Source organism: Propithecus coquereli, unplaced genomic scaffold (genome assembly GCF_000956105.1).
Source record: "Propithecus coquereli isolate 6110/MARCELLA unplaced genomic scaffold, Pcoq_1.0 Scaffold120, whole genome shotgun sequence".
NCBI lineage: Eukaryota > Metazoa > Chordata > Mammalia > Primates > Indriidae > Propithecus > Propithecus coquereli.
The window spans coordinates 319,707-331,735 of NW_012136081.1; the positions used below are offsets into that span (position 1 = coordinate 319,707).

General features: G+C 48.0%; 2 protein-coding genes across 4 annotated transcripts in view; both read right to left on the bottom strand.

Annotated features, from left to right (window-relative positions):
* Positions 1-2,471: 2,471 nt before the first annotated feature.
* On the bottom strand, positions 2,472-3,176 carry LRRN4CL (LRRN4 C-terminal like). Its single transcript, XM_012665165.1, has one exon. It carries the CDS (start codon positions 3,174-3,176, stop codon positions 2,472-2,474), a length of 705 nt encoding a protein of 234 aa, XP_012520619.1.
* Positions 3,177-4,602: 1,426 nt separating this feature from the next.
* The window catches only part of BSCL2 (Berardinelli-Seip congenital lipodystrophy 2 (seipin)), a 12,718-nt gene continuing 5,291 nt past the window's right edge, over positions 4,603-12,029 (bottom strand). For all 3 annotated transcript variants that reach the window (XM_012665174.1, XM_012665187.1, XM_012665178.1), the window contains 9 exons: positions 11,282-11,363; positions 7,926-8,069; positions 6,751-6,885; positions 6,506-6,603; positions 5,624-5,765; positions 5,411-5,477; positions 5,122-5,202; positions 4,947-5,027; positions 4,603-4,847 (listed from right to left, as the gene is read on the bottom strand). In XM_012665174.1, coding sequence (XP_012520628.1) covers positions 4,693-4,847; positions 4,947-5,027; positions 5,122-5,202; positions 5,411-5,477; positions 5,624-5,765; positions 6,506-6,603; positions 6,751-6,885; positions 7,926-8,069; positions 11,282-11,363 — 985 coding nt within the window. In that variant the 3' untranslated portion in view covers positions 4,603-4,692. The remainder of the gene's footprint in view (positions 4,848-4,946; positions 5,028-5,121; positions 5,203-5,410; positions 5,478-5,623; positions 5,766-6,505; positions 6,604-6,750; positions 6,886-7,925; positions 8,070-11,281; positions 11,364-12,029) is intronic.

Below are 12,029 nucleotides of genomic sequence, written 5' to 3' on the forward strand. Positions count from 1 at the left end.
ATAATGTTAGGTCTTCATTTAATTAAAAACATAATCCAGGCCAGGCGTGATGGCTCACGCCTGTAATCCTAGCACTCTGGGAGGCCGAAACGGGAGGATTGTTTAAGCTCAGGAGTTCGAGACCAGTCTGAGCAAGAGTGAGGCCCCGTCTCTATTAAAAAAATAGACAGAAATTAGCTGGACACCTAAAATATATATATGTAAAAAAAAAAATTAGCCAGGCATGGTGGTGCATGCCTGTAGTCCCAGCTACTCAGGAGGCCAAGGCAGGAGGATCGCTTGAGTCCAGGAGTTTGAGGTTGCTGTGAGCTAGGCTGACACCACGGCACTCTTGCCCAGGCAACAGAGTGAGACTCTGTCTCAAAAAAAAAAAACAAAAACAAACATAATCCAGCAATGGCTAGCACTCTGGGAGGCTGAGGTGGGAGGATCACTTGAACTCAGGAGTTCAAGACCAACCTGAGCAAGAGTGTGACTTCCTCTCTACTAAAAGTAGAAAAATTAGCTGGCATGTGCCTGTAGTCCTAACTACTCAGGAGGCAGGAGGATCACTTGAGCCCGGGAGTTTGAGGTTGCAGTGAGCTATGATGATGCCAGTGCACTGTAGCCCAGGTAACTGTAGCGAGACCCTGTCTCTAAAAAATAAATAAATAAATAAATAAAATATAAGTGCTAGAGACTTTTATATCATTAGTTTTTATATTTAATTATCACAACAATCTCTATGAGGTACATACTACTATTAGTCATAAAAAACAGACCCAGAAAGAGGAGATGATTTACCTAGGGTCACAAGGCTAGTGAGTAGCAGAGTTAGGAGCCAACCCATGCAGTGTGTGTTCACTAAACCTTTATGCTATGTTGCCTCTCCATGGTAGAGTGAAGAGCATTGGCCTTAGAGTTGGGCAGCTTAGGCCCAAATCCTAACTGAACTCCGTAGTTGTAGCTTCAAACCATTTAGAAGCTGAAATCTCTCATCTGTGAAAAGGTGATATCATCTCTAGGAATGACTGTGGTAAAGATTAAGTGAGAATACATGTAAAGCATGTCTTTAATAATGAGATAGTAGGTCCTCCCTCTCATCATTTCTAAATGAATGAATGCTGAGGAAATACAGAAATTAAATAAAGAAGCACAAGGTATTCACTGCTGTGTGATAACAAGTGTATTCTAGATAACAAATGTATTCTAAATTTATTCTAGAGGTCCAATAATAAAATGATTAAATTTTACAGTACTGCCTCTTCGACCTCTTTCTAGGTAAGTACCCTACAGAAATCCACAAACGTGAGGATATGCAAGTAAGGATATCCTATGGGAAACACTGGAGACAACGTAAATGTTCCAACAAAGAGTGATGACTAAAGTGAGTCAAGGAGCACCCTCATATGAAAGTTATGCACCTTTAACATAACAAAGGGGGCTATGGTTTACTACCTTGGGTTGTGTCTAGAGGCTATAAGTGAACAATGAGTGAAAAAAGAAAATACTTGCATTTCCTAAAGAAAGATCTGCTCTGCTAAGAGCAATTACCTCTTTCAGATACTTGAAATTTGTATGCATTCCTTTTATAATTTAAAAAAGACCGGTAAAAGTGAGGATTATGCTGTGTAGCAACACAAAACAGACTTTTCTACACCTACTTAATTTAAAAATAAATTCAAAAGTATGTATACTCCTATGAAAAATAGGTATGTGGACAGGGAATTGAAAGAGATCATGAAAAATGAAAATGTCTTTCGTTTAAATGTCCTTTAATGTTGTTACAGTGGATATACAGTAAACACAACTCGGGGGAAAGGGAGAAATTCCTTGGTATTACTGTTGTTTCTGTTTTGTTTTAACTAGCAGGGACACAAACTTCTCCCAGACTGCAGCTTCGGCCTTCTCTCTCTTCTCTACCCTCCTTAGACACAGGTGGACGTGGACTCAGATGTGTTCATCCTTAATAACTAAACAAAAGGTAGAAGCAGAAGAGGATGGTCTCTGGCCCCAAAGGCCCATCCTGCCCCAGCTTATTCTCAAAATCCCACTGAAGCCACCCACAGTGACAGAGTCCTTTTGAGGGTGTATGACAGGGGTGATCTAAGTATAGTCAACAGGCCTGCAACCTGATTTGTAAGGCAGATAAAAATGGTTTTGAAATGGTTAAATGGTCATATAAGTACCTATATAATATGCTTGATGTTATCCTTTGGAACCCAGAAAGCCGAAATTATTTACTATCTGGCCTAACCTGGGGGATCCTCTCTACTCTCTTCTAGACCTCAGCCAGGGAACAAAGCGGCAAGTCCGGGACCCAAACAAGCGCTTCGCCCAGAGAACCCAGCCACAGCTGTGGCCCAGGCGCCCGGGGCTGGCTCCCAGCTGCCGTCCTGCCTGTCCTGGCAGCAGCGGCCCCCTCCTCCCCGGAGCCCGGAGCCGCCGAGCTGAGCGCCCCAGGTGGGGCTTGGCTGTGCTTCCAGGCCCCTTCAGAGCGCCCCTGAGGCTCTTGCGGCAGCCCGGCGTGGGCAGCCCCAGCGGTCCCGCAGGCAGAAGTGCCAGACCAGGGCGGAACAGCTCAGCAGGGCCAGGGCTGTGCCCACCCCAACGGCCGCGTGGACCAGAGTGAGGGGGCTGGGCGGCACGGAGAGCCGGCCGCAAGGCCCAAAGGCAGGCACGTCCGCCCCCTGGGGGCCCTCCCCACCTGCCCCCGGCACGTGGCTTTCCCCGGCATCGTTAGCGGCCACCACGCAAACGACATAAGTGCCCCCAGGCTTCAGCCCCTTCAGTTCTGCTTTTCGGAAGGTGGAGTTCAGCGGCAGGCCCTTCTGTGGAGCCCCACTGCCCTCCCAAAGCAGCAGCCAGTAGTGGTGGACCGGGGAGAAGGGAGCGCACCAGTGGACCACGGCGCAGCCCTCCTCGGCCACAACGTGCACCTCTCCCAGGCGCGGCGGGTCTGGCGGCTGGGCAGGGCTGGAGAGCCCAGGACACAGGCAGGCCACCCTGCCGGCCCTCTGCAGCTCCCTGCAGGGCACCTGCAGGTGTCGGCAGCGGTCGTAGTCACAGGGGACAGGCGGTGGCACCGTCTCATCTATCTCCTCTTCCTCAAAGCCTTGAGGGGCCAAGGGCTGAGCTCTAGGAACCAAGGAGAAGGTCATAGCCAGGAGCCACGGAAGGCAGGTAGAGCCCAGCATGGAGCCTGCAAGGGAAGGGGTAGATAGGTAAAGGCTGTTCAGCCCACAAGCCTTCCAGGTCCCTGTCTCAAAAAAACCTCTGGGGACAGGGACAGGGAAGCACAACTAGGAACGAGGAGGGAAGAGGAAAAAGGTGGCAAGGAGATTCATTTGTGAACCAACTTCTGCATCCAGGCTATGTGCTTGCTTTCAGACAAAAAAGAATAAAATATGGTTTGACACATGAGAGACAGATGTGACCAGCAATGTGTTAAGTATTAGAAACAGTTAATGAATAAACAAAGTGCTGGGGGAGAAGAGAAGAAATGATTTACTTGGACCAGGGAAGAATGGTAGAATAATTCCCAGCTGCCGCCCACAGAAAAGATCTAAGGAAAATAAGTATCCGTCAGCGACACATGCAAAAATCCAGAAAGGAGACAGAAGTGAGGGAGAGGAGATAGAACAGAAGGGGAAATAAGGACCTGTAACCCTCTCTGCCCACCTGCTATCTGCTGCCCAAGGAGTACTGGCCCCTGCCTGTGTCCCTCCTCCTCCCTGGCCCCCAGCAGCCCCTCACCAGTGGGTAGGCCTTGATAAAGTGGGAATCTGCCACCAGACGTCTGTGCAGATGAGGCTGAGGGGTCCCCAGGATCACAGGCTGCGCTGTCAGGTTGTATCTTCAATTTCAACTGTTTTGGCTTGAAGCTTTTATACCCTTCGACTGTGATGTCACCGCCTAGCCCCCCTCCTCCTCTCCCTCTCCACAGTGACTGCAAAAAAGAGGGCTGCTCCCTTCAGGGGGCCGCCTGAGTCACAAGGCCAGGGATGGTGAAAGCCACATGCAGCAGTTGCAGCTGGAGCCCGGGATGCCTGGGTTCTGAAAGGGCAATGGAATGTGGACGGCGGCCAGGAGCGAAGACTCTAACGGCTCAAGTCATGTGAAGCAATGGGGAGGGGAACATGGGAGAGTCGGCCACCTGGCTGGTATCACAAAGGAAAACAGCTGTGAACAGCATGGGCCTGAGCTACAAAATGCTGTTTTGGTAAAAATCATACCACATCCATGGCAGTCATTTCCTGTCTTCTGCCTCCCAACGGACAGAGAAAGGGAGGGGTGCAGAGGGGGCCAGAATGATGTATCCTGGCTCTCCAGACCCGCCCTGCACTATCCCTGTCCCCTGAGGGAGAGGAGAGAGTCACATGGATGGAGCTGGAAGCCTGACAGACGCCAGGATAGCTTCTCTCTCCTTGGACTTGCTAGGCTTAGAAATGGAAACAGATGTGCTTAAAATTGCCCAGGGCTGGAGGCCTTCCCCCTGGGTAGCCCTTGACAAGACAACCTCTTTCAATGGGGGAGAGTGGGAGATGCCTGAGGAACACGGGGTTTTCAAATAACACAAGGTTTTCAAAAGACCCTAAATTCATTTCAAAGAGTCAGGGAAGCAGCTGGCACGAAAATAGTTTATTGAGGGAAAAACAAGGGGAGAAGGGTCAGGTGGGAAAGTGCTGGAATGTGAAGAATCTGCCCTTTTCTTCAGGAACTAGAGCAGGTGGAGCGCTGTCGGACAGCACCCACAGAGGGTTCGGAGCTGCCCAGGGTCTCCGGGGCAAGGGCAGGGGCAGAGGCAGAGGCAGGAGTAGGCAGGTTGGCCTCCGTCAGCAGAGCTGCATCTTCCCAGGAGCCCGAACCTGGGCCAGAGAAGGGAAAAACAATCCCAAATGGGATATTAGATTAACTAAGGGTCCCACCCCCACTCCACCCAGGTCCCACTGCAGGATGCCCCTCACCATCACTGGCCTCGGGCTCCAGCTCCTCCTCCCCACTCAGGGGCTGCTGATCTGGTTTCTCCTCCTCAGACAGCTGACCCTCTGCAGCCAAAAGGGGACCACAGAGATTAGACCCAGATACTGAAGGGGACAGCTATGGAGCCAGGAGGTGGGGAATGCTGCTGCTGTGCTGTACCTGTCCCTGAGGGATCTTCAGGGCTCTCACCATCCTCTGTGATATCTGATAGCTGGGTTGATTCCTCCTGGCTTTCAGGCCCTGTGCCCCCGGAGCAGACAGAGGACAGGTTAGGGTCAGGATGGCTGTGCCTGGACAGCAATGACAACTTCACCTCCTTCAGCCTCTCCTTTGACCCTCAGCTCAGTACCTGAGTGCCTTAAGCCTCACACTGGATGAAGCAAGGACTCTCTCTTGCCTAGCTGAGCCCATATCCCTCCCGAATACTTCCCCCAATCAAGACCTTTACCTGACTGATGGGTAGAGATCCTTCGCTGACCTTCCTTTCGGGAATTGTCCCTTTTTCGGATGTTAACCTGTGGAGGAGAAACTACTGAGCAGCGAGGACTGACTTCCCTCCGTGGTGATTAGGGCTCTCATGCCCTAACCTCCAACATGCCCCTGGCCACCCACAAAGAAAGATCATGAAGGAGAGAAAAAGGGGGTCCTTGCCCCTTGCAACCTGCAAAGAGAAGCGCTGTCGGGGCCAGATGCCCCCCCACACCCACTGCATGTAGCTGAAGACCACGATGACGCTGAGGAAGGTGAAGTTGCTGGCGACACCTATGAAGGCGCAGGTCATCGGGAAGTTGTACAGCAGGTATCTGAGGTGGGAAGTAGGGACAGCAAGGGAGTAGCAGTTACTGGAGAGCACCAGCCCTCTCAATTCCCAGAAATAATTTTTAGGGCAATTCAAGTGAGTTTGGCTAGAGCCGGCCTCTACCTCCCCTGCCTCCCACCCACACAGTTACCAGAACCTGCTTTATTGGTTGTAATAAAGGCCAAGGACCTACAGGAAGTCTCAGCACTGCAGGGCCACACGCAAGAGTCACCCCAGCTCTGGCTGAGTCAATGGCTTAAGACTGTAGTTCTCAACTCTGGCTGCACATCAGCTTCCCCTGGGGTGCTGTGAAAACTTCTGCCACCAGCTTGCTAGCTTGCGTGGAACAGGTCTGCCCTGGACTGCTGGGCAGATGTCGGGTCTGAGGGAGGAAGGGTGGGGCAGAGGGAAGACAGGCAGGGTGGAGGGGGGACGGATAGGGTGGAGAAAGGATGACCAGGCTGAGGGAGTTTGGTGGGGCAAAAACCAGAAAAAATAAAAATTCCAACGCCTAGCCATGAACCTAACAAATTCTGGTTCAGCTGGTGTGAGGTAGGGCCCAGGCATATTTTTTAAAAGTTCCCCAGGTGATAAGCTGATGTGCAGCCAGGACTGAGAACCTGTGGCCTATGTGAAACCCGATGCAACACTGCCCTCTAAACCTGCCACCTCTGCTTGGGACCCTCTTCATTTAAGGCCAGCCCCCACGAGAGCTGCCCGAGGTCTGCTTCAGCGGCTCCTCACCTGAGCCCGGTGAAGTGCGCGTGGATGCGGAGGTAGGCTCCGTACATCTGGATGCGCTTGCTGTGGATCTCGATAATCGCTCCGGTGGTCGGCACGTACTGCAAGGGGGTTGGGGTGAGGGCAGTGTCAGGCCAGGACGCTGCTGCTGGCACTCTTGTCAGCCCAGTCTGAGCCCAGAGGCTCCTCAGGTAGGATTCTGGGCTAATGGGGCAGGCTATCTCCTGGCCATCCTTCACCTCACTCACCGAGTTCTCTCTATAGTCTGCATAGAGCTCCACCTCCAGGAGCTGCTTCTGCTCTGCAAAGCCAAACAGCAAGAGGCTAGAGAAAACCAGCGTGTCAAGCATCTGGAGCAGGTCTGAGCGGTAATGCAACATCACCTGCCAGGGACAGGAGGGAGGTTGGGGATAGGTGGGCCAGATCCCCATGGCCCTGCCTACCCCTCAGCCACCCTTGAACAGTCTCAGAAAGCTGTTTCTCCCTTAGATCTCTGCTCCCTCACCTTTGCTTCCTATCCACCTGTCTTTTTTTTTCTTTGAGACAGAGTCTCACTGTCACCTGGGCTAGAGTGCTGTGGCATCAGCCTAGCTCACAACAACCTCAAACTCCTGGGCTCAAGCAATCCTCCTGCTTCAGCCTCCCAAGTAGCTGGGACTACAGACTTATACCACCACGCTGGACTAATTTTTTCTATTTTTAGTAGAGATGGGGTCTCGCTCTTGCTCAGGGTGGTCTTGAACTCCTGACCTCAAGTGATCCTAGCCGCCTCAGCCTCCCAGAGGGCTAGGATTACAGGCGTGAGCCACCGCGCCTGGCCTTATCCCCCAGTCTTGACCCAACCATTCCAATTGCTTGAGTAACCTCTCCTCCTATCTGACCACGTCCCTTCATTCTACTATAACAAAGGCTCCTCCTTCCAAGAAACATTCCTAGGTCAAGGTCAACACTGTCTCTGATCTATCTTTCCCCCCCAAATAGTTCCACAATCTAGTATGGGATCTAAGTCCCAGTACACCATCTAAAGCTTTTTTCCCCCATGCAGACATCAGGAATTTACTTCATGATGTGGTTCTGCTGATAATTTATGTAAGAATGAAGTCACTTTATACCCAAGGCATTAAGCTAGTTGTCCCACAGCTAGCTTGTTTCTGAATGAGGACACAAGCCCAGGTCTGTTTGGCTCTAGAGCCTCTGTTTTCTGAGAGCAGCATACTCTTCAGACTTTACCCCAAAGTCAGGCATGCACATCAGATACCTGGGGTGTCTGCATATGTTTCTGGTTTGACAAGCTGATTCCTCTTTCCTTATTCTGATGTGTCTGTGACCTCTGAGCCAAGATGTTTTCTCCCAAAACCCTGCCCAGATGTTCTTACTCTGCCACCATTCTCCACACCTTACCACACAGGCCATGAACATTTACCGAGCGTGAAGAAGTAGAGATGATTCGGCCACCTCGGGTGTAGCATGAAACAGTGACCAAGAACATGCCCAAATCTTGATTCACAGGGGACTCTGGCAGCTCCAGCTCTAAGGTAATGCGATACGGCTGTCCATACATCAGCACCTGCCCAAGGTAACCCCCATCTCTTGTCAAAAAGAAATTTTTAAATACTGACCCTGTTCCACCTTCTCCCACCCCTCCCCACAAATACTTGCCACAAACCCCTTGGTTAGCATAACAGGCCTCTCAATCTCTCATCCCAAGAAAGTGCTGCCCCCTCCTGGTGGCTGGGCCCCCCTGACTTCCGAAGGCTTTGATATCGTGTTGGCTCCCCTAAATCACACTCACTACTCTGTTCCAGAAAGGCTGTGTCACATTTCTTTTCTAAATCTGAACCGTCATGTTGCCAACTGGGCCATCTGTGACTCAGGGCTATGTGACTAAGGCCGTCCCCCGGGCCCAGCCCGCTCTCCCTCACATGATTAATTAACCAAGCGCCAGCAGTGCTGACGGTGTCCTCAGCCAACTCACACACAGTCGCCATCAGTCTAGATTGTCTTTATGCCATTCTGGGTCCCTTATCATGGTTCTGTTGGTAGAACCCTGAGACTCATAACGGGAAGGCTTCTTCATCACCGGGGTAAACCTCAAATGGGTAAAGATTTGCTACCAAACATACCTTAGTTTTTCCTGACCATTCCTATGTTCTTCTAATCCCTTTATTTAATAATTCTATCTAGCAGCATGACTTTCACAGGGTAGTATATAAGAACCACAGGGGTGATGGTGAAGCTTTTGTTTTCAACCAGAGGGAATAGGTAAAAAAAAAAAAAAAAAGTTAAAAAACATTGCCCTAGCTAATAGTGAACCACTTCCAATCTGGATACAGACTTGGGGGTGCTTTGAGTGTTTACTACTAAAGTAAAGTTTGAAAACCACTGATAGAGGCCTTTCTTTATAGAGATTCCTATTTTCAGTCTGAACTATCTCTTGAAAAAAATGGATTCCATGAGAGACTCCTACCCCCTGTAGAGGCCAGATGATTCTAAGCCAGTTGCTTCATGAATTCTTTGAAACATTACAATAGGTAGTACTCTGGGTGGGTTGGCGGTGGGGGAGGGATTCTGTGGGGTTTCTTTCCAGGTTGATGAAAGTGTTCTAAAATTCATTGTCATGGTGGCTATTTAACTCTGCGAAAATACCAAAAGTGAACTGTACACCTCAAGTGGGTGAATTGTATGGCATATGAATTATATCTCAAATAAAGCTGCCTGTATGTGTGTGTGTGCGTGTGCTTAAACTGGTAGTTTAAACCGGCAGTTTAGAAAATGTCATCTCCTCCGAGGGCATCCACAGAATCTACTACTACTAGGACCCTGTGAATGAGTCCATGCCCTGCCCTTGTTCATGTCTGTCTGCCTGATGAGCAGGTTCTCCATTCCCACACAATAGTCACGCTTCCTTGAAAGACCCACTTTGAGCCTCACCATCTCCATAGTCTCACATTATCTGAGACTACACTGATATCTCTAATTCTTCACAAATTCTTCTAGAGTGCATAATCTGCATCTTATACTTTACTACTTAAATGCATGCAAATACATGCAATGTATAGTTTTTTATCAGTCCTGTGAGCTTGAGAGGAGGGACCACATCTACTTCAAGCAAGGTGTTACACAGAGTGGACTTGTTATTTCAGTAATTCATTAAAAATGTTCGCCATCAATGAACAAAACATTTCACATCTTGTAATTATCAGGGACTTGGACTGGATCACCTCTCGTCCTTCCTTCCCTCCCCTAGTCCAGCAGGCTCATACCTCATTGTTTTAGGTTCCCTCCCTGGCTCCCTGCGTCACCACATGATCTCTACAACAGGCAGCCACACAACTGTATGCACCGTTCCAGGTACAGATTACTGTGACTTTGTTTCCAATCTCCTCTCAATATATTCCATTTATTATTTTTTAACCACAGAAGCAAACTGAGTCAATGTCTTCATAGATCATTATATGATTACCTCAAAGCTCCTTTCCCAAATAGCAAGACTACAATGATAAATCTAGTTCACAACTTTGAAATCTGACGTTTGGGCCCATTCATCTGACCTGGTAAGTGTTTTCTTGACAGTGCTTGGCTGCCTGGTAGTAAACTGGAAGATGTTATAGGATACAGTCTCCTAGGTTGTTTGTATTGTCAAATAAGGCCAGTCTGCATATCAATCCCAGGGAACCCCATACTCTGTAATTTATACTCCTCCCTTAAGAGTTGTGACATTTCCATCTTTAAGTCAGTATCCTCATAACTACCACTTTTGAAAATGAACTTATTTTTAGTAAGTTTTACAACTATTACTTCTAATTATGTTGCTAACTAACAACTCAAAAAACTCTAGTAATAAGAAATGATGTTGATCCTCCAAGGTCCTTTGTAAGTGTGCAGAGATCCTACCCTTTATTAGAGCCTCCCCAGCTTGCCAAGTATGGAAGGCTGAGTCCCCATATGCATTTCTCAGGGTTCCCGGGCTTGTCAAAGTTACACTGGCATCTCGCCAGTCCTCTGGCACAGTCCCCTTTGTAATGACAGGTCACACATATTTGTCAACAGTTTCATAATTTTATATATATACTTTCAAAACTCTTGGGAGGATGCCATCCTATTACACTGAAATAGCTGATTTGTTCACTTAGGTCTACAATATTGCTTACTTCATCTAGTAGACATGATCTGCCTGAAAGAGATATCTCATCTGATACAGATGCTGATGCTCCTTGGACTTATGATGGGCTTATGTCCCAATAAACCCATCATAAGTTGAAAACATAAGCCAAAAATGCATTTATTACGCTAACCTAGCGAACATCACAGCTTAGCCTAGCCTACCTTAAATGTGCTCAGAACACTCAGATTAGCCTATAGTTGGGGAAAATCATCTAACACAAGGCCTATTTTATAATAAATTATTGAATATCTCATGTAATTTATTGAATACTGTACTGATAAGAAAACCAGAATGGTTGTGTGGGTACTTGAAGTACAGTTTCTACTGAATGTATATAGTTTTTGCAACATCATAAAGTCGAAAAATTGTTAAGTCTAACCATTGCAAGTCGGTGACTGTCTGTATGTTGAGAATGAGAACGTTCCTAACATCTGTTGCAGAAAGATCAATACACACAATTCACTGAGATTTTAATTTTTCTTGAACCTTCCTTCCCTTCAAAGCCTTCCTCTTAGTCTCTCTTAGTCAATCCTTGTTCTCCAAGTCTTTCTCAAGCCTTCCTATTTCAAGTCATCAAAGCTCTAGTGAAACCTCTCTCTAGCTCCTATACTCACCCGATCACGTCCACCCTTAGCCAGTGAGACATTTGCAACAGGGAAGGAGCAGAGTGAGGTGGTGGAGGAATCACAGTCGGTCCTAAATGAGAATGGGGGACAATACTCTGCTAAGTTATGGACTCTGTGTTACTCATATGTCTGCACACTTCTTAGACCCCTAGGGCTCCCTCCCGGCCCATTGCCTTCTCTCAAAACGGGTGCTATTCTCTCTGTTGAAGAGAGAGATACAGACCAAATGTGGCTAAGAGATTAAAGATACCAGAATGATGCTTTCATTTTCTTCCTGTAACTTCAATTATTTCCTCTCATTGTAGCAGATGTTCTTAGATGGGAATCTGGATATTTAGTTAAATAGTTTCACTTTAGTGTTTCTAAAAACTCATTTGAGGAGCTTGATAAAAATATAGATTCCAGGGTCCCACCATAAGAGACTCTGATTCAGTAGTTCTGGTATGGGGTCCATTTGAGAATATACTCCCAAAAGGATCCACAGATGGTCATTAAGAGGCTCATGAACTCCCTCAAATTGTGGGCAAAATTGCACGTGTATACATTTTCATGGCAGGAAGGGCCAAACGTTTCATAAGATCCATGTCTCCTAAAAATTTAAGAAGCTCTACCTTAGAAACTACAGCTCATGACCAGGGACTCAGGGGAAAAAATGACTTTAGATCATTGATAACAATATCATCATCAGCATCTGTTGGTTGGTCCTATAGTGACGGTTAAGAACAGATGAGAGGCC

What these genes read in the sequence shown, in the direction of transcription:
- LRRN4CL (XM_012665165.1), bottom strand. Translation starts at nt 3,176, where the DNA reads ATGCTGGGCTCTACCTGCCTTCCGTGGCTCCTGGCTATGACCTTCTCC.